Genomic DNA, 23,166 nt, shown 5'->3' on the forward strand with positions numbered 1-23,166 from the left:
TGGCTTGAGTTTACAGCTGAGGATATCTGGCATGAGACTGGACCTTTGTGCAAAGTTTGGTGAGTTTTCACCCATGGGAAGTATGATTTCCTCGGAAGAAGAAAGAAGAAGAAGAAGAAGAAGAAGAAGAAGAAGAATACCTAGGATTACAATAGTGTCCTCCCTAATTATAAAACACTGTGTAACCAGCTGTTTGTATTGTTGCTATTTGTCTGCATGTACACGTACCTGGTAGGAGTCTCATCAGACACTGTAAGGCTTGTTGCCTGGTGCTGTCCTTCTGCTGCTGGCTGCGTTCAAGTCGAGGGGCCGTAGGCAGAGCTCCTCCTGGCCACACGGCCTCCTGTATGACCTGCAGGTACACCACCCAGTACCTGGTGCATGTCAGGTTGGCTATGCTCACATCCAGCCATCTGAAATTTACAAACACACAACAGCGTTACGCTCTCAACTTTGGTGAACTCTGACCCACAAATCTGTGCCGCTGACCTGCAGCAAGCCATCTTGACAGTTCTGACCTTAGAGGGGACAGAGAGTTCAAAATGGAGGAAGCTAACATTATTATTAGCTCGTTAGCATGTGCTGCACTATTCTCTTTTCTTTAATTTACTGGAATAAATAGTATTCCACCCAAAAAAAGGCATGGTTTGCAGACAGTTATGGGACAGGTGTTGATGGTACCAATCAAGCGGGGGCTGAAAAATGAGGCCCACGTGGAAGTCCGGAAAACTGCAGTTTCTCTAATGGCCACTTGAGGCAGGCTCCAACAGCGTCAATCCTCATAGACCCCTGTGTTACCGTGTCCAAATTTACAGCAGAAATAAACATGTTATAGCCTGGTACAATATCAATATTCATTACAATTGCACAGGGGTGAATTTTTTACAACTCACGTGTTTACATTTTATTAATGCTCAAAGTTGCACATAATTAAGGGCGGGGCCTCTTTGAGTGACAGGCTGTCTGTGAGGCGTCATCACAGACTATGAATCATACACACCCCTCGCTCCGCCACAGCTCCACCCTTTCGTCCAAATATGGTCACTTCTGGCTCCAAGAAACCAGGATGGCGACGACCAAAATGCTGAACTCGAAAGCAGTGTGTGATGTCACAATTTTCCTGGCCTGGTAAGACCATCCTGATGATGTGAGGGCAACATTCTTTTTCGCTATCTGTATCAGTCTGGACTCGGTGCTGCCTAAAACACTTTCAGTGGCTGAGAGTACTTGCTTTGACAGACAAACTCCTCCAGCCAATCACAAAACACCAGGAAACATCTTGTTCGTCATGAACAAAGCCAGATGATTAGTCAAGCTTTTGCCAAATCCAGGCAAAAACATCTTTTCCTCCAAAAAATTCCACAAGTGTATGCTCTTGTTCTTGTTTGTTATCGACTCTATTTCTGCAATAACTTCACTCACTGCTGTGTTTACTGATGTTAGAATTAGCGCTTGTTGCTTCAGGAGCCGCCATTACTGTTCTGCAAGCTGCGGGCTGCATTTTACGTCATCAACCACCATTCTGAATGGACCGCAAGTGACTTGCAAATGTGTCATATGTGTACAAAACACACTTAATTTTTAAGTACAGTGAATTTCCGGCTCAGAGCTTTTATTTTGAAGTACTGTTTCCTGCTCTAGAGTGAGAGCTAATTGACAGAGACGGCCAACTAGCTTGATGACATGTCCAAACACAAGTATGATGCTGAATGTATTAAACTATGTGGACCTCGAGCTAATAACTAAGGAGAGATCTGGACCCATGGCTGGATCAGATGGGAACCACTGCAGTACATCGCCAAGTGTCTGGCGCCACCAGTGTCCACATACAGTATGAGCGAATACCACCGCCTTATTACATAAAAGCGTATCTGATGTCAAGGCACAATGACCTTGGCAACAGTTGGTTAACCTCCTGACTTAATGGCCCTACAAAACAGTCAGTCAAAGTGCTGTGACCTTGTCATCGTGCCTCACCTGACCAGTACTGAATAATCTTGGCCTCAGACCAGCCAGACCCTTCAAATGTAACCCATGCCTCACTGCATTCCCACGTGGATTTGAAACTCAAAGTGCTGAGTCCATTGCCCTCAAGTCATCCACGTAACTGCTGGATTTAAGGTCTTGTGATGAGTAAATTCAATAGGCTGCGCGTAGCTGGGAGACATTGACCCTTTCATTCTGACCTGACCTTTTTCACGCCAAGATTTACCATCTGAGGGTCGGAAACACAGCCAGTCGCCACCCAGACTGGATGAGGAGGTTATTTAAAGCTCAAAGTAAAAGCTAAAAACAACATCTCAACGTAGCTCAAGCATTCAAGCATTGTACGGGTCAGGAGCATAAAGCTGCAGGAGATACTAGCAAAGTAGTCTGAATGAAAGTACATACGACAGTGTGGCGTTCACGACCATTTAAGGCCTTGAATAAGATAATTTCAGATACTGTAAGAGTTTTTGAGGACTTACAGACCCTAAATATATAACACCATGCAGATGCTGTTATGCAACATTGTACAAAACCTCGGGGCTCTGTTAAAAAGAACCAGGGACCCACCTCTGGGCCTAATGTTCTGCTTCTTCTGCTCACTACATGTGGCCCCTAATGAAGTTATTTCATTAGCTTGTTCTGGCCAGTCACCACGCTGCGGAGCTGCACTTAGAGAAGCTATGGGTGGTAAAGTTGTGCCAGCCACAACTTTGGGTTTCAGCTATTTTACATGTTTTTATCTGTTGGTATTTCATAACAGTGCAAGATGCCAAAACCTTAATACTGATGGTTAAGTAATTTTGATTCAAGTTATACAACTGCAGACAAAAAACAGGGATGGGAGACACTGTGAATTAAGTTTATGTAAGGGGTCGCTGATTGATGCCAAAACTTCTGAGATGTGAAACTGCATATGTATGTGTGTGTGTGTAACATGTAAAAAACTACATAATAATCAACAAAAAGAGGACATTTAATTTTACATATTTATGCAGGACACTGGGATACACTTAGTCAAGAGGCTTGACAAATTCATATGAGCATTAATAAAACATTACACTGATATAAAGTAAATTCTACACTCCCTCATGCACAAACACAGATGATACTGCAAATTGTGCGAGCATCCTTAAAACTCAAGTCACCCCAGTAACAACAGTATATTCTGGTCGAGGCTAGTAAAAGCCCAGCCGGTGGACAGTGAAGTTTGTCTCTTCACCAGCTCATACCAGTCACAGACAAGCCCACTAAATCCCACTGAGTAATGACCGGCCACTGGAAACGGGAATACACGAACACCGAGACCTCCAGTCACTGACAGCCAGACACAATAAAGAGCTGCAGCACCGAGACATTATTTGAACTAATATACAGTTTGTCAGGGATTCCACAGTCACTTTAGTGCTACGACTGTAAATCTTTAGAATGATTAAACGGCCTGATGGTTACAGGCTGTAAAACTAGAATTACTGCCTTGTGGTTGTATGCCTCCGAAAACCAGTCGAGTTTGTGTTGCAGTTTACATCCATGTCTGTCCAGACTCATATGGAGCCATGACAGTTGACAGTGCTTTAAATTAGAGATGTTGCTGCATAGAAGCAACAAATTCTAAAATGTGATTGCCTCACACGTTTTCCCCTACGCAGCACAGAAGATCTAAAGAATTCAGCACAGTTTCAAGATGGACACTCAAAATTAGTGGTTACAATGGTTCCAGTGTAATGACAGTCTTATTGCCATGATAAAAGAAAGAGAGCTGCAGAGCTGGAGGGAATGAACAGCAGTTGTCGACCACATCAATGCAGCCAGTCTGCCACCAGTCAAGGCAGAAAAGCTGCCACTGAGTTTCAATCTTAAATCACCAGAGGCAAAATTATCAGAGTAAATCACTGGCCTACAACAGTAAGGAAGATCCTAAGTGCTGGGGTACACTATGGCACGGACTGGACCATTTGTAAATTCAAAGCTGTTGGAATGTAATGTTTTGCTATCTAGAGCAACGCACTCTCTGAGTTGCAAAGCATTCTCTGGGCGCTCTGTCGACTCATATAGAAACAGAGCGCTCTGTTTCTTCGAACATCAATCAAACATCAATTTCCCCTCGGGGATTAATAAAGTATAAAGTATATAAAGTATATAAATCAGCTCTGTCATTTTAGCGTAGAGCATCAGATTAGATTGACGAACGCACCCACAGATTCATCCTCTTTGATCCAAACACATTTAGCATAACCCACCCAATCACACGGTCTTCATCAGCAATTTGAGTTTGCTCATTTGCCACAGAACTGTAGGTCCAAATCAAATGTTCCAGAGCAAGCAAGCAAATGGACCTTGAGTTGAAATTGTTTTGTCAGCTGCAGCTTCGAAGGTCAAGAATGAGTTACACGCTGAAATAAAAACTGTGTTTCTCGTATGATGACTAGCAGGGAACACTGACACAGATTGAGGGTGTTATTGAAGGCATCATGTGGAGTTTTTGACCTCTAGTAGCAGTATAGAGCAGTTTTGTTTGTAGTGCTGCAGACTGCAGCCAGTAGATTCTCACTATTCTACTGAGTGACTATTCCAGACAGGTGGTGACAACATGCAACAATGTGCCAGCAAAGAGAGGGAAGACGGGACTGCCAGCAATTGAACATGGACGCAAACAATGCAGGATTTCAAAATGTGAAAAAAAGAAAAAGAAACAGCTTGGTAAAAGTTTTATGAGGATGGAAATGCACACTCAACAAGTAAAATGTCCAGTTAAGGTTTGTGTGAGCACACGGAATAAAGGTTCTCAGACTGAAATCAGAATTTAAGAGTGCACAGATGCATAAATACAGCGTGCCCTATCATCTCGTTCACGATAATATCCACAAAATTTTTATTATATGAAAAACTCATGTCATGATATTTCCACTTGTTGACATATTGGTGTCATACTGTTACCCATGGCAACAACAAGCATGGCTGAAAGCGAAATTATTCCCAACTCTGCGGTGGTTCCAAAAAGAGGAGCAGCTTCAGTAGTGTGGAATAAACTGTGGCGTCCTGAATGTTTTATGAACAGCCCCGGACTTCTCAGACTCTTTAAGTGACTTACCGCTCAGAGGGAACTTATTCAGCGGCTCCTCTGGCAGCAGCACAGCATCTCTCCCTCTCCTCTCTCGCCGTGCGCACACGGGAGTCGGTGTCGTCAAGTCATTTTGTGATAAACCTTTGGTAATGTAAACCTACGTGACGCTTGCAGCTCAACACAAAACTCCATATATGTGTGACAGCGTGACAGTAATGTCCAAAACTCAGCTGCTAGAGTTCTCTCTCACACGAGGCTCTGGGAGCACATTACACCGACCCTTCAGCAAAGTTACTGACCCCCAGTTAAAAACTGCATTCTAAGTACTCCTCCTTGTCTATAAATCTCTTCATAGCTTGGCATCGCCCTACCTTTCCAATCTTCCCCCTTCCTACGCACCTCTTGGTCCACTCCGTTTCTCTGATGCCCATTTGATCCCAACTCCCCACTCCAGGCTCTGCACTATGGGTGATGGGGCCTTTAGTGTGGCTGGCCCTAATCTGTGGAATGCTCTCCCTCAGGGTCCAAGGCATGTCGGTTTCTTCTTTTAAGTCGCAGCTGAAAACTTATCCTTTCAGAATAACCTCTCCTGGTGTTTCATAATGTGTTTTATGAGTATGTGACTAAATGTCTCCTCTTCTGTTCCTGAGATATGAAGTTGAGTAATGGCCAGAAAAGTGTTTTCGCAGAGCATTATGACGTCACGTTGTGACTTTTTGGATATAAAAAGACATCACGTCATCATTATATCCTATAAGACATTTGTGTGAAATGTTGTGATATTTAGCGTATGAATTCTTGAGTGACAGACCTCGAACTTCGACCACCATTTTGTGCCACATTTACAAAAATTCCCTCAAGGCATTCATGAGATGGGGACAGCAGACAGACAGAAGGACAATATGAAAACATATTGCCTTCGGCCGTGGCTGTCGCCAGCGCAAAGGCATAATAAACAAAATCCCTCGCACCGTATCCCAGCTGGAAAATGACCTGGCCTAATTGACAATTAGAGTGGAAAAAGTGACAGAGTCCAAGGAGTCAGGTTGGGTGGCTGTGTGAGCGACGAGAAGGGAGGCCAATATTCATTTGGAAGAGCGAGCGAGACAATCAATGAAGTGTCTGTAAGCTGGCAGAGGAGGTTGAGGGCTAATGCCTTTCAGACTGCTGCACACCAGCCTTTGATGCAGTTCATTTAAAATACACATTGCCATTTAATGAATGTGTGTTGGCTCAGGCTATGTTAGCGTGTCTCATTTGTCTACAAGAAAGATAACATGGGTGCTGGCTATGAGGCAGCTCAGTGTTGATGAAGCTTATCATTCCAATGACACTGTTACTATTTCACATGCAAAAACAAAACTTGAAAGTAGATCATGACGTTCATTTTACGGTGCATTATACTGTGACAAAGGGTAGTGGCCTTAACTATTGACACTTATACAGTTTGTAATTGAGGATAACTTATGTAGCGGTGCACACACATAACGGCAGAAAACTAATTTTGTCCTAAAACCAACTGTTTAAACGTTATTTCTCATATGAGTCAGTCTGGTGAAGACAGTTTTGCCAGCTGCTGCCCAAAGGACAGTGAGCCCATGAAAAAGGTCAGAGCTGGCTGATGAAATCCTGTGTAGCACTTTTGAGCCGCTGACTTGTTGCTTGTATTCTTAATTAAGGGTAAGACCAGTTTGCAAAATACTGGAGGTATTAGATACGGAGACGGATGAAGCCTTCTGTCCATACTCTGTGTTCATTTCGTCCATATTTGTGCACGTTTCCTGACAGCTTGCCGATATGGACGAAACAGAGCAGTACCACCTAGACTCACAAGTCAGTCTTTAGACGCTTTGCTTAACTAAAGACTGATGTCTTTCTCCCTGATTTTGTGTTTAGATGGGCGGATACAATTTCAGAGTTTAAAAAACTCCCTACGTTGCAGAACCAATAGTAAATCCGCAGGGCGGTCCTTCCGTGGTTCGTTGAACTCTTGTGCTCGTAAACATAGTCCGACTGCACTAAAAGTTTTAAACAAAGTCGTTGTAAGTCCTTCATTTCCACAATCTTGTGGACTGAGCACACGTTTGATAAAACGGAGTTAAATCTCTTGGCATCCATTTTTAAGCTCTCTGTATGTTTGTGTCCTTGCGGACAAGAAAAGGAGGAGCGCACATTTCCGGGAGGGCGGATGCAAGAGGCGTTGCTTTGTTGCCGGCTGTTTTCTCCGGTGTGTTAAACACACTTTAGAAAGGAGTGTCCCCAGACTATCAGAAGGCGGAGATCTCTGATTGTCTGGTGGCGAGACTCATACCACCGGAGATCGTGGAGGCAGTGTAGCATAGTTCAAGCGAGATACAACTGTAGGAGACGATGAAGACATTTAAAAAATAGTGGAACGGAACGAATCAGTGATATAGTGAAAATAATTCTTGGTCCAATCTGGGAGTGAGATCATGGATACAAGCCGCCAAAATTAGTATCCTCAGAAGAGTGTCTGGGCTCAGCCTTAGAGACAAGGTAAGGAGCTCGGACATCTGGAGGGAGCTCAGAGTAGAGCCGCTGATCCTTTGTGTCGAAAGGGGTCAGTTGAGGTGGTTTGGGTATCTCATCAGGATGCCTCCTGGGCCCTTCCGTTGGAGGAGTTCAGGGCAAGTCCCACTAGTAGGAGGCCCCGGGGCAGACCCAGAACATGCTGGAGGGATTACATATCTCGTCTGGCCTGGGAACGCCTTGGGGTCCCACAAGAGGAGCTGGAAAGTGTTGCTGGGGAGAGGATCGTCTAGAATACTTGCTCAGTCAGCTGCCCCCGCAACCCAACTTTGGATAAGCGGTTGAAGATAGATACATGGATGGATGGATGGATGGATGGATGGGCTCTCCATCCACGTTGGAGCCTATTTAATGGCATCACAGAACACCACAGTTGAAAAAGCTACCTCGGTTACAATATTACAACCTCCTCCACCATCACCTCGTTTGTTGTTGTGTTAAACTTTTGCCCTCGCCCTCTAGTGCCATCTATTGGCTGTATCTATGCCAACATAAAGGACGCATGAAAATATGAGGGTGGTGACGTTTACAGCATTTGAAATGGACGTATCTATTTTGGTATGTAAAGGGAGTATGAATGAGCAGTATGGGGGTCTCAGATCCACAAGTTAACACTTAGGTTCACTTGGCTTTCGCTCAACACATAAAACTAACCAGTTACTTCACTTCGAAGCCTTTGTCATGCCAAGCAAATAAAAATATAGCCCTCATAAATACAAATGATCTACACCACAAAAGCAACGACTGCTTAACAAATGAGGACAGTCATTTTCTGTGTGCTTATAAGTGGAGACCATGAATGTTTTGAGGACCTTTAACAAATGGGAGCAGATAAAAATAGTGAGCGCTTTCCTGTAATGTTTTTTTTCCCTGTGCTGTTTATGGCCAGGCTCATACTCTATGTTCCAAAAAAAAAAAACACTGGTTAAAAACAGAGTGTCTCAATCTAGCTTCACACTTCAGTTTAAATTACCATGCTGACACCATCTGGTCACGGATCTGATTTAATTAAGGGCACGCAGCAGACAGACTATTCGAAATGTTCCAGGCTAAGTTTCCATCTGCTGGGACCAATCAGAATATGATCAAGATAATGAAATAACAAAATATTCAATACTAAGCATGAATACCTGGCAGCAACTTGTCAAGGCCGAGCAAGAAATGATAATAATAATCATGGCTGCACTGTAAGGCTGCGTTAAAAAGATGCAGATGTGACAATTGGGATCATTTCTACAAAGTGGCAACCTCTTCTGCTGCATACCTTCTGAAGTGAAAGCCAGAGCTGAATTAGGAATCAGATCAAATCTTCATGTTGTTTTATCTGCAAAGCAGTGGCACACAGCTCAGTCAGGGATGAATCAATAACAACCCATCTAAGTGCTGTACATGCACGTGACTGTGGGCAAACAGAATTTAAACGAGAGCCTAACTTAAAGGCACCCTGTGAAGTTCTCTTGTAAATAAACCGAAGTTGTGTTTACGTTCAGTGTTATTCACCTTCAGGCCTGATTTCTTCGTCTTCCCTGCCTTTGTTCGTGCAGTATATCTTGGTGTGTGACCACCATCTGTAGATCAGTGTAATAATGTGAAACCATTGGTGTGTGCATGTGCATCCTTGTGCCCATGCACGAAATATTGCAGCCTGTGACAGACTGATGCAACTTGGATGATAGGAAGGAAGCTGCATGTTGCCTGTTCATCTCAGAGTATTGAAAAGCATCAGATTTCACTGGACTCCATCTCTGTAGGTCCAGAGAAGCAGACACGTGTACCCAGGACATAGAAATCCAGACAGAATGTGCAGAATGTGGAGTCACAAACAGCAAATAAACACTGTTTTAATAGCTGTGGTCAACATGAGCGCATCACGGCTCACATACACAACGATCTGTCTGTAATCTTAAATTACCTCCATATGTTTTAGCTGCAGGCAGAGTCTCTTGAGTACAGTACACTCCTACAAATAAAATCCTCAGAGCTCAACAAGATGAAAACACACAACCTCTGAGTTTGATCTTCAATCACCATTGCTACCAAACAAGGACTTGTTAGTGGAGTACTGATGCAGCACAACATGTTTTACTCTACATGCCAATGGACTGAAGATCTGTCGTAACTGCATCAAACGTCTTGGGTATATTAGGTCCCAGGAGAGATTTACGCCAATTGAATTCAAGAGTTGCATTATAGATCTTTGGGTCAAAGCACACACTGTATATAAAGATGGGTCTTCCATCTTTATTTCCTGGATACAGGCACTGCCATCGCTAAGAATGCATTTAAGTCAGGAACACTTAAGTCAAAGAAAACTTTATTTCTATTTGCAGTATTATATGTGGCGGTATGGCTCTTTTCTGAGGCCTCTCTGCCCTTCCTTGAGCCTATGCAGAAAGCCCTATGGTGGAGAGAGCACATCTCTCAGCCCTTCCATGTGTCTATGTGGAAAGCCCTAAGGCAGAGAAAGCACACCTCTCAGCCGTTCCATGTGCCTATGTGGAAAGCCCTAAGGCAAGGAGAGGAAACCTCTCTGCCCTTCCATGCGCAAACAAGGAAAGCCTGAGGCAGAGAGAGCACACCTCTCTGCTCTTCCATGCACCTACGTGGAAAGCCTAAGGCGTAGAGAGCAAACGTCTCTGCCCTACCATGCGCCTACTTGGAAAGCCTAAGGCAGGGAGAGCAGCAGCAAAGACCCCTGGGAACAGAACAGCAGCATCAATTGCCCTTTTTAGATAGGAATTGTGCAAATTTGCAGGAAAGCCCAATCAGTCTTTTTTCAGCATTGGCAGTATAAAAACAAAATCGGGGAGTGCAGCAAAATGCCGCCTACCTACTTTTGTTTATACAGAATGTGCCTTTTTCGGGGCAATGGGGGGCGTGAGCAAGTAACAAAACGTGTAGCTCAGCATGTGACGTAAACAGTGACGTGGGAGGGAAGCCGCGGCTGGTCAGTCCTTCGGTGATTCTCTCGAGTCGGCCCGTTCCTCACCGTTCCCGTCATCTGACAGTTAATGGCCTCTTCGTTTGTGAAGGCAAGGAGGGTGCGCAATTCCTTGTGTCTGTCAGGTTTTGCTACCTGACAGACACAAGCTACTAGCTGCTCATTCCTGCTATCAGCTGTTTCCGCCAATATGACTACCCTACTAGGCGGAAATTTGGGCATCTCGGATCAACTCGCCAATCTGGCTCTGTGTGTCTAAATGCTCACAGCTTGCCGGCAAAACGGCCCAACATTCGCAAAAAATCTGGCAGTGTAAAAGGGGCTAATAACAAACACAAATGACATTGATAAGTCAGACACAGCATGAAAAGGAGGAGCTGGGGTGGAGGCAGGTTGCAAAGCGGCTTGCAGAGGAAGCAGCAACAGTAGGCAGGCCAGAGCAGTTTAAATAGGGCGCCCTGAATGAGATTTGCCAATTGGTTGCATAGAAAGGAATCATGTGATCTATCAGCTGACTCCCTTCCATCAGTCAGCTGCTCCATCAGTTGATTGGGCTGTTTGAGATCAGCTGATGTAGCTGGGATGTGAGCTGAGCTTGACATCGTGTCCTGCCTGAACTAACGCTATGATCAATTAGATGTGTACTTTGATCTTTTAGTTTGGCATGAGAGTGGACGGGGTTTGTTTTTGCTTCACTTTTGGGGAGCTGTCATGTCGTCCATCTCTATATACAGTCTATGGTAGCAGCTAAAGTAGCATGGCTTTCAGTAATACATGTGAGCAGGGGGTGGCCATCTGGCATACCGGGCAGTTTCACCATGGGCCAACAATATGTTTCTAAAATCAAGAATGAACCATCAAGTTCAAGTATACATGTCAACTGCTAAATATTATTTCCATTAAAACATCTTTCCTTGCTGATCCTACATGCTTTCAAGACTGTTTTCAAGACTTCAAGACAAGCAATAAAAATAGGGTGTTGAAAACTCAAGGACAATTACCTTTGTTACAGGTTATAGTTAACAGATGTAGTTCATGTGATGCCAAACATTTGGTCATCCCACATGGAATTACAAACACTGCTTGTGAGAAAACATCTAAAATCAAGACAAGATATTGTCTGGTGAGGTAGACAAAACAAAAGAAAATCACAAATTTCAACACTGCACTAATACAAGGTCACCCACAGGACACCAGTACTAACCTTTAAAGCCCCATATGCAATCATTGCTGTTATGCACGTAAAATGGGAAACAACAGACTTTGGTTAAATCATGAAATAAATCTTGATTTTCATGAGGAGGGATAAAACTAACAGGTAGCGACTTTGTAGGAAGCCTGCGTAACTGTGACCTCAGTCCTGAGGTAAGCATGTGACGGCTGCAAATTCTTACTGTTTACCCCGGTTCCCATTAAGAGTTTCATTGTCAGTAAATGGTCTTACATCAGAGAAAACAGCAGGACAACATGGACATCATAAAAAACAGTTTACATCCCCACAGATGAGATCATTTATCTGTAGCCTGTGAGCAATAATGGGAGAATCACCAGTCATGATGTGGACAGAGCAGTGAGGGCAGACAAGAGTCATGTGGAGATGAGCTTTGTACAAGACCATGGCCAAACAATTCCTGAGTAAGGCCAGAGATATACCTGCTTTTAAGCCTCCTACAAACAACCTGAAAAGTTTAGTGCAGCTACACTGTGGGACATGGATCTAATTAACTTGGGTACAACATCAAGTTTGATGTACGCTGTCTGTGCGATGACAGTGCCTACTGACTCACAGGCTACGACGTACGATGCAACAGCTTCCCATACTAAGTGTGAGATGCTGCATAGGTTATTACTTCTTCAACTGTGAAGCACAACATAGAGGGTCACATTACTCAATAACCAAAAGTTCTGGGGGCACTATATACCGTGGTGTGTCTGTGTGTGTTTGCTAACTGCTAGCTTGCTGAGAGGAAGTCTCAGTATCTTGAGAATGTTTGTATGTTTCTGCAAGGTATGCTACATTCGCAAGCATCATATGTATAATTTCATTGTGTTGAAAGTGACATTGTTTATGAGCTGGATTTGTCATTGGGAAGTGAAGGGGATGGTGGATGGGGTGGCACCAAGGCGACGTGCATGCCAAGCTGAAGACCACTGTGATTTCTGGGTCCTTTATCACTGGCTTAAATTCCCCTCAGACAATTTGAGGCCCTCTATAAATTATTTCAGGGAGGATAATCGCCTTCCTTCCTGGTATAATGACAATAAAACAGGTTGTGATTTTGTGAGTCTTGCTGTGTTTCCTGTGGCTTTTTAGGAACGCATAAATGAATGAAAAGTGGTGGATTTCTATCAAGGCATCGCCAGTTAAATCAGGTACTTTAAACCAAAACTTAATCTTTTCCTGACCATAAGAAAGTGTGTTTTTGTGCTTAAACCTAACCACAACATATCCACAGCACTGGTAAAATGTAAAGTTGTACCATAGCTGCAACATTATAACGTGCAAATGTAACGAATCTGTTTTAACACAGGACAATGTCATTTACTAAACACTATTAACACCATCACGCTACTATATCCCCAAATAGCGCATGTTGTAAATAAACAGATGTAGTGTTAATCTTAGTCTCTACTTCTGTCTGTAGCCGTGACTGTTCTGAGTAAGGCTTGGCTGTGAATGCTGGACCATTAACACTTCATCATATTGACTGACCTCTAATTTTATCCCTGCTTCTCAATCTGAACAGAGATGGTTTTGGTGAGCATGCGGTGCTGACTTTAGTTTGGCCACGACAGTGTTTCTTATAAAAGAAACAATGGAATGTACTATACATATTAGAGCTGTGTGATTGACATATGAGATATATGTCAAAGCAGTTACAGAAAAAAAGGTTGCAATTTCTGAATGAATCATTGTTATAGTGCTAAGTTACTTCAGGATTCACATTGACCTGACTGTTATGACGTCAGGCAACGCAGCGGGGGGGCCTTATTCACCGGGAGTTCTCTGAAGTCGGTTTGGTGTGTCTGGAACTTTATAGTCAAATCACAGTATCTTGCTATGACCTCAAATACATATACGGCTGAAGAAGGCTCCCCTGCTGCATCGCCTGATGTTGCCATGTCTTGGCCAAAAAGCTTGCATGTGAAAACACCGCAAGGGCCACAGCTGACGGCCAACCGGCGTGAGAGGAAATGACTCTCCACACCAGCAAACAGCAGTCTGTCATCATCATTCAAGAAGGGAAACCAGATGACCGTCTTGATGCTAGTTAGCCAGTTAGCACATCAACAACACAATCCAATGTTTGACTAAAGAAAAATAATTTTACCTTATGTAAGTTTGTTTTGGTCTCACTCCCTCTTGATTTTTAGCTTTTTGTTTACTTTCCTCACTTCCATTTCTCTACTCATGCGCTGAGCTGAACTGCCATTTAGAGTGATTTCATTTACAGACAGGCTCTGCTTTTGCCAGCGCCAATTCAACACATTGAATCAACCAAAAAAATGCAGACAGGGGCTGACAAGGGACAACAGTGCGGACACACCACATTGATGAGGGTGGCAGATGCTCACCGACAGCCCAACTCTGACCGATGGCCAACTGTCGGCTTGGTGTGTCAGGGCCTTAAGGGAGGAGCTCTGCCAGTTACTCAAACCAGCGCCTCAAACAAAAAAAGGTGGGGACATAGCACAAGTTTATTATGGAGCATTCTGTGGAGCGAAGGATTTACATATATTGATATGGCAAACCAATTGAAAATCTTAAAATGGCCGACCCCTGGCCTACACAGTAGAGGCAGAAAGGCAGAAAGATCTAGACCAGAATTCCAAAGTTACCCAGTATGAAGTTGTGAGCGCCACAGATGTCAGCAGAGAGCAGCGTTGTTCTGACCTAACGGTGTGATGTGCACCTCAGTCAAGCCCTCTGGCTCAGGACTCATCACATCACCACCTCCATACAGGCCGTGGTGCCCTCTTACAGCCTGGCTGTCTAAAGTCAGCTCAGTTTCTCCGTGTGTGTTTGAGTGTGTGCACGTACGTGGCGGGTCTGGTTTTATTGGGACTGTCGTGGCGCCTTGTTCCCCCCGGCTGGTCAAAACACAGACATGTGACGTTACAGCCTTGAGCCAAAGTTTATCACATATGGCCCAGAGAGGTTACATATACACCGTCTTGGTGCTGTGCGTTTCAAACCTATGTGCGAGCTGACACTCTGAGCACGCAGGACAAACAGTGAGATAGATCAGTGCATGCAAACATCAACACACACACACACACACACACACAGGTCAAGGTTCCTGCCTATGCTACAATAATATCCATCGAACTTCGTCTCTGCTGTCATCACCATTGCAGTCTTGTGGCAATCACCAAAGAGATTACTTTTCCCTTTGGCGCATGCAACCACACACAGATTTAGACCCTGCACACACACACACACACAGAGCGCTTTCAACCAATTAGAGCTGACAAATGCCAAGTAATTCTATATGAGAGATTGCGGTCTGGTAGTCTTAGACTCTACAGAATTATTGCTACCATGAAAACCACCAGTTGTTTTCCAGCTCCACTCTGTCAGAGAGATATTTTTCAAGAAAGAGGAGCGCGCCCAACCAATGTTCTGCTCCCTGCCCGGGGGCTTACTGGGGCTTAAATTCAACAAAACGTGTAGTGTAACTATTTAAGTCGCATTGATACGCCAGTGTGGATCATCTGAGGAGAAGTTTGGTGTTTTGTAACCAGTCAGTTATGTCTTCTTACAGATGTCTTTGCCTTGCTTACTGTCATTTATTTTATCTTCATGCTATGCAGCACTGATCATAAAGAAAAGATTCAAAGAAAGATACTGTACATTACAAAAATGCTGATTTAATATCAATAGTCTAGCAGGGCTGCACACAAGGAGCAAATGGTTGTTGCCATAAAACAGGCTGAGAGAGCAGAGGGACCGGAGGCTCACAAAGTAGTATTTGGAGTTAGCGATGTAACTTTAGGCTTAACTCTGGGCTTTCAGTGCTATGAAGCTGGTTCTCTTTTTACCAGGATAAATCACCATGATAACTTATGCTGAACAGCTAAAGTGCTCCAGAGAAGGTTATGTTCAGAGTATCGGATCACAGCCTGTCAACACCTCGAACTCTGACCAATCAGATCACTAAAGAAAGAAGTAAAGAGGAGCCTATATACTGTTATAGGTCAGGAGAATCAGTTCATTGCTCCAGGGCTCTATTTCCACTGGTTTTAAACAGAGCTTCTAATAAACACAGAGATTGTTTACACACTAAACACAAGATTTTAGCAGGATTTGAAATGTTTACTTTCCTCCACAGTGACAGTTTTGCTATTTCACACTCTGATTCATTACTGCAGCTCAAAATATCTGTGTCATGAGAACTAGGAAAAAAGGTAATACTTTAATTGTCTCCTGTCTCCTCTAAATGCCACATTTCTGTCAGACAGTGAAGATCCTCTCATTACAAAAAGTGTGTGTCATATAATAACGTAAGTAATGGTCAAAGTTGTCATATGGAATATTCAAGGTGTGCTGATGGATTCACGTCGTCAGCTCGTGCATTGAGTAACATTACAAGTTAACGTTCCACCTTAAAAGTTGCCGGCAGTCGGCCCAGTGAATGAAGCTATTTCCTAACCTTATTGTCAAGCTGGCCTCAGTCAAAAGGTTACCGCTTTGTTTTGGTCATTGCATTGGTAGGCTGATCTGCTGATCTGTACTGAGTGCACTTTCCTAGTTTTGAATTTAATTCTTCAGCTGTGCACTATGTACTTTAATCTCAATTAAATGTTCATTGAGAGTTTTAAGAGAGAGTCCAGTTACGCCTTTAAGCTCAAGGGTCTGAATCAACAGATTAAATAAGCAATGATTGGGCTCAGCACCAACAATCAAGCTGACACAATCTACGATAATCCCCTTCATGTTCATCAAGATAAAGCAGAGTTATCGCTGATTGTCGAGATGCTTCGAATACTTGGCAGGAAATCAATAATCAGTGACGCAAGAGAATCCAAATACACGTGAAACATCAGCTGAGCTGGCCGACAACTATGCGCTGGACTCCAGAGGGATTTATTTTAGTTACCATTTATGGTAAACACAGACAAGTATAACCAGGTCCCATTTGAGCTAAAAGAAGCCTCCAGACAGTTTTCGACAGACGAGATGTCATTGCACAAGTATGTCTCTGGAGACAGAAGACGAACCATGACTTCGGAGTCACATCTCGGGCCCCAGGCTCAGGTGAGAGGTGACAACAGACACCAGGGATGTGAAGAGGCCAAAGGGTCACTTCATTTTACAAACATCCCGACAGCGTTTGAGCACGTGGCATTTGTCCTCCATCTAACTTTATCAAGAGTGTGGACAATAATGAGCCATATCATCTTTCATGTCCTGGAGAGGGAGGATTTTGGTGTCTCTAAAACTCACTAACACTAAATAAGGATAAATGGACACAGGGGCTGGGAAGCTTTAACTGATGGCACTCAGGGGCTGGGGATAAGTGTGTTTCATAACCTTCACGAGAAGTGACCTAGGTATTTGACCTGTAATGTCCCCTTGAGACAATTACATAGGTCTTTAGGAATTGGAAAGCAACTGCAGACTACTATTAGCCTGTAACAGAAGACAATATTTATATTTCAAAAACGTCTGTCGATGTAAAAAGGGAATAATGCCCCGAGCAAACGTGATGGTGACATGACACAGGGCACACTTCCAACTGAAACACGGGGTGAGATATAAACCACTCAGACAGCCTGATCCCACAGCGAGGAGTGCGTCGGAATTTGTCTCATCTCAGGAACAGCTTGTCCAGGGACGTCACACCTCCTCCACTCTACAGCGGCTGATAGATAGCCTGGACCATTATGTAAGAGCAGCTTTTCCAGCCAACACTCCCTCTTCTTCTTCTTCCCACCAATACCAAATCTGTCATGTATAGCCCACCTGGCTGACCACCGGCACACTCAGCCTGAGAGAGAATTCCTGCTGACAGGAGAAGCTTGCAGCTTGCAAGGAGGGGTTTCTGTTTATACCTCACGCTTGGCCCCAGGACCCATATGTCAAGGAACAGCACCAGAGGAGAAAAACAGCAGAGGACTCTGATATCACAGCCTCACTGTGAAAACAACCAGCGGTGTCAAAAATCCTCCTGAGCTGAGGATGGATCTCTGTTTTTAGGCCAGATCTTGAGAAAAAAAGGACTCAAATCTCTGGATTTCCCACATCGCTGTCACTGAGAAGCATTAGGTCATCACAGGAACACAGCATGAGGTCTTCTGTTATGTTAAGACATGATAAAAAATTAGCTCTGACACTTGTTAAGTCAGGCAGACGTGCCAAAGCGAAACACTCTGTCCAGGAGAATGAATTCTAGGAACAAGAGAAAGTCACACCTAAAAGATTAAAAATAATCATGTGTTCAAAGCCAGACACATATGACTATTATCTCATAGTGCTAATACCCCAAACCTAATATCTGCTGATACATATTCGGACATGTAGTAATTTTAGACCAGAGTGCCTGGACCGAATAATTTGAACTTTTATTTCTCTCTCTCTCTGGTGGAGATGGCAGCGAGCCTGCAGCAGACTACCAAGCAAATGAGCCGTTTGACTTGGGTAAACATCACGACATATGGATCTGCTCAACACATGACAGCAGCGTGGAGCTAACTGGAGTCCCAAGTTGTGGCTAAATTGTGCTGCTGGTGCTGCAGCCTTTGCAAGCATGAATAACAGGCTAGAAGGGTTTTCTAATGGTAGCAAAGTAAAACAATATTACATTTGAAAATAATAGAACCTCAACATGTATCTATTGTAGTTGCTTTCTGCAGCTACAAAGTTTAAACAAAAGTGACACAAGGTATTTAATTATTTAAGCTATATCTTTAATTTCTTTGATGTTTTGTTTCTTAGGCCTGCATTAATTGATTCTTGGCCAACTTTGGGGCAATGCAACCATCTGTTCACCAAGTGGTCACTCTGAGTGACAGGCTGTCTGCTGACTGTCAGAACCACCCCTCACTCCTCCACAGCACCACCCTTTCACCCAAAGTTGGTCACCTCTGGCTCAAAAAAAGAAGATGGCAACGACCGATATGCCAAACTCGAGGCTTCAGAACCGGAGTCCACAAACCAGTGGGTGACGTCAGGATAGCTACATCCATTATTTTTACTGTCCATGCTGTTAATACAACACTGACAAAAGTCTGCTATCCGTCCCCATCTAAGCTGAAAGCACCCGGTGACACTGATGTCTGAATTTTGCATCGGCAGCTGCAGGGCACCATTCCACCATGGTCACTGGCTACCTCCAATCCTACCAGCTTGTGCACCGCAAGTTCAAGAAGTAACATTACATATTTGGACATGCATTAGAGGAATACTTCACGCCCCAAATAACCCTCTCCATATCAATTACTCACCCCGTGTTACACTGAATTTGTGACGTAGACATTTTTCTCAACAGCAAACACTGCTAATGAATTGACGTCATTGGGGTCCACACATAAAAACAGCAAAACTATATCAAAATATGCGTTTAAAAACTTTCACACAACTTGTGGAGTATAATCCAAGTTTCATGTGTCTTATCAATTGCGAAGAACTTCCAAAACACTTGGCATTACCTGGCTGTCAGCCTTCCCTGTTGGGACAGAAAGTGAAAGCTAGGTTTTACTTTCAGTGAAAACAACGTACAAATGGTCATTTGGGGGGAAAGTATTTCTTTATAAGGCCCTGAACAGAGTGTGAAGGTTATTTTTTGATACTGGAAATAGTACTTAAACAAAAACAATCTTATCTCGTCGTCAACTTAACAGCTTTTTCTGCATTTTCAAATGCTTTCAGTCTTTGTCCGAGGATGGAGTTCGTTGTGACGACGTCCTGAACAAAAGCAGAGCAAACCCTGTCCACTGATGAAGACTGTGAGACGCACATGAACATGCACCATGAGTTCATATTGTTTATGTCAAAGCCCTGAACATGGTCTTGCTGTGCCTTAAAAACATCTAGTTTGAACATTATGGTATCTGGCTGTGTTATGGCTTCTCATACAAACTGTATTTGATGAAATGGTCTTCACAACTTCATCTACATGAGCCTGTAGCGAAAACATTGTATTAGAAATGACTATAATAACCAGATTAACATTCAGGACTGTTGTTATTGGATACAGCATGCTCCAGCACACTGAAGCAATCAAACTGCTCTGTGCAAACCTTCTGCATTCAAATGCAAACTGCCAACTCTAAAAATTGAAAAACAAATTATGAAATAGCATGCAAGTCGTCTCATGGTGAATAAAATATACTACTTATAAAAGCCAGTGTTATATATTTTGTTAATGGTGGAGTCCTGACCACATCTTCAGAGTTCTCGCCAAATGCCACAATGTGGTCACAGGCTAAATCATGCAGCAGTGAGACCAAAACCACTTTCCCTGGAGCCAAACAACTTGTTGTTCACCACCGGTGAAACCCAAGCAGGCCACTGTGTGTCAGATGGAGATCCCTGGGTATTAATTAACAGTGTAGCTGAAGCAGAGACAGTGAGACCAAAAGAAAAAGATTGAGAGAGCCAGAGTGTTCTCTATGACAACTGTTGACAAGCTTTAAATCCGCCATACTCTGCTTCATCCTCACCTCCATCATCAAACTGTCAGCGAGGACTTGTGCTACCATTTGATTTGTTTATAGAAGTATTAATATGTCGTTTTAGGCAGTAAAAATAAAGAATCATGTCATTGTGTGACAGGTGCAGAAAAAGACTGGCAGAACAGGGGTGCCACATGGAGTTTGGTGAGGTAAGGGTGTTGTAAACCAATACGGAAGCCCTTCAGACCAACATGTATCCCGCTGAAAAACCAGAACTAGAATTACTGCCTCGCAGTTGTATCCCTCCACAAACCTGTTAAGGTGCTGTTACAGTTAATATCCATGTCTGTCCAGAGCCGTATGTAGCCGTGACAGCTGACAGTGCTTCAAATAGGCTATGGTACTGCTGCAAAGAAGCCACAAATTATAAAACATGGATGCTTCATGCACAGAAGATCCGTACAGTCAGCACAGTTTCAAGATGGGCACCCAAGATTAGAGTCACTAATTTAGTATCTAACTAAATGTTTTCCCTTCTGTTCCTGGGTCACAACGTAATGGCCAGAAAAGTGTTTCTGAAGAACATTATGATGTCACAGGGAAGCTGACCTTTGTCCTTTTGGATATGCGATGTCATCACTTCATGATTTTATCTTGATAGACATTTCTGTGAAATTTTGTCAAAATTAGTATTCAAATTCTTGAGTTATGGCCAAAAACATGTTTTGTGAGGTCACAGTGAGCTTGGCCTTTGACCACCAAAATCTAATCAGTTCATCAGTGAGTCCAAGTGGACGTTTGTGCCAAATTTGAAGAAATTCCCTCAAGATGTTCTTGAGATATCTCATTTACAAGAATGAGACAAAAGCAAGGTCACAGTAGCCTTGACCTTTGACCACCAAAACCTAATTACTTCATCTGTGAGTCCAAGTGGGCATTTGTGCCAAATTTGAGGAAATTCTCTTAAGGGGGTTCACGAGAATGAGACAGAAGAGGTCACAGTGACTTGGACCTTTGACCAGTTTACCTACGAGTCCAAGTGACCGTTTGTGCCAAATTTGAAGAATTTCCTCAAGGAGTTCTTAAGATATCATGTTCACAAATATGGGACGGACCAAAGGATGGAACTGTCTATGGCTATCGCTGACATGGAGGCATAAAACTCAGAAAAGAGGCGCCACATGTAGTTTGGTGACGTGTTGTAAATAAATAAGGAAGTCCTTCAGACCAGCAGTTCCCAACTGGTGGGTCGCGGTCCAAAAGTGGATTCAGGTCCATTCTTAATGGACTGTAAGTGATTCTTGAATGTGTCAAGTTTGTACAAGTACAGTGTCAAGTACAGTGAATTTTCAGCACAGAGCTTTTATTTTGAAGTGCCATGTCCTGCTGTAGAGTGAGTGACTAATGGACAGCTACTTAACAGAGACAGCAACCTAGCTCAATGACATTGTCAAACGCAAGTATGACGCTAAATAGATAAAACTGTGTGGACCTTGAACCAGTGACTGAGGAAAAATCTGGACCCTATGGCTGGACCAGTTAGGGACCACTGCTTTAGATCAACAAGCAACTACTGAAAAACCAGAAAAAGACTGCATCTGCATGGTAGTACAGGTGCCCTGACAAGAAGCACCTGTGCATTCTCCAAACAGGGCAAAAGAGTCCATCCATTATCCGATATGACGTGTGCTCTGGACTCACTGGGGGAATATTCCATGCTTACAGAGTCTTACTGACCACAGTCCAACGGCAAAACAGCTTGCCGAGAAAACCTGAACCACTTGATTAATTTGATTAATTACAATCATTATACTGTGTCATCATCGCCACTAACCCACTTTCTCCACCACATGACTGCAGCCAGTGTTGTCCAGTGCATGTAAGTGAGTAATGGAGCGGCATATTTCATTCTGTCGTAGGGCAAACTAACCTCAACACTGTCACACATGCATTTATGGACTTGACCTCACACGTTTTAAAGTCTGACATGAGTCTCAGCACACTTTCATTAAGAGTGTAATTGACAGTTATTTGTATTGATGGATGTTTGCTTCAAAATAATCACCAACTCACCTTTTTTTTTTTTTTTGGTAAATGAAGGCAGTATTATCTTTACAGACACATTTAACCAAACAGAACACGGACTATCCCTACTAAGGCTTGTGATGTTAACATGAAGTGGCTGCACTCTGCTACATCTACAGAACATCTAGACCCTGGATCCAGCTGGATTTTCCATCCAGACTGCTGTCTAAGAGAAAGAGACTATATTCATCTTAAACTGTCCCACTTTCCAGTCCATAAAAATCAGACATCTCCCAAACCAGAGCCTCGCCTTGGACCCCATTTATAGGAGCAGAGAGCCGGCTTTTCCAGCCAGACCTGTCACACACATACAGACCCAGATTTGGCCTGTTGGGTCCTGGTTTCATCTCCCACACACAAACACGCGCTTTCTCTATCCACTCACAATTCCAAATTAAATTCTGACATCCACTACATCTGTAGACTGGCACGGATAAAGTTTCTACAGCCTGCAGCTTTGCCTCCAACCAAACAACTGTCAGATTGTATTAAAGAAAATAATTTTGTGGATCTGTTTATTAATAAAAATGGCTGACTAAAACTGAAAAAGTTAATTATACTTAATGTGCATTAGTATTTGTTAAGACCACCGTGGTGTGTCTATATTTCTCCACTGTAATGAAAACATCTTGGGAGAAATTTTGGGAGGTACAGATTTCAGTAACCAACAGTGAGCAATATACACAACAAGGTCTCTTGCTTTAAAGGGACTCTGTCAAATCCAGAGCTTATGAGTTATCTGCACACAGTTCTCAACATGGAGGTGGTTGAGCTAGCAGCTAACAATGTTTACTCCATAAACAGAGCTAAACATGAAAACGCTGCGCTAAAGTGCCCTCTTAAGTGGCGAAAAATGAGAGGATGTGCCCTATCAGCTGCCCTCTTGAATGATGAAAATGAGCGGATGTGCCCTTTTGGCTGC

General features: G+C 43.3%; 1 protein-coding gene across 1 annotated transcript in view; it reads right to left on the reverse strand.

Annotated features, from left to right (window-relative positions):
* snx19b (sorting nexin 19b) overlaps nucleotides 1–23,166 on the reverse strand; it is a 50,459-nt gene that overhangs the window by 5,825 nt on the left and 21,468 nt on the right. Inside the window, 1 exon segment of the mRNA XM_050056755.1 lies at nucleotides 229–413. Coding sequence (XP_049912712.1) covers nucleotides 229–413 — 185 coding nt within the window.

Source organism: Epinephelus moara, chromosome 2, assembly GCF_006386435.1.
Source record: "Epinephelus moara isolate mb chromosome 2, YSFRI_EMoa_1.0, whole genome shotgun sequence".
NCBI classification, from domain to species: domain Eukaryota; kingdom Metazoa; phylum Chordata; class Actinopteri; order Perciformes; family Serranidae; genus Epinephelus; species Epinephelus moara.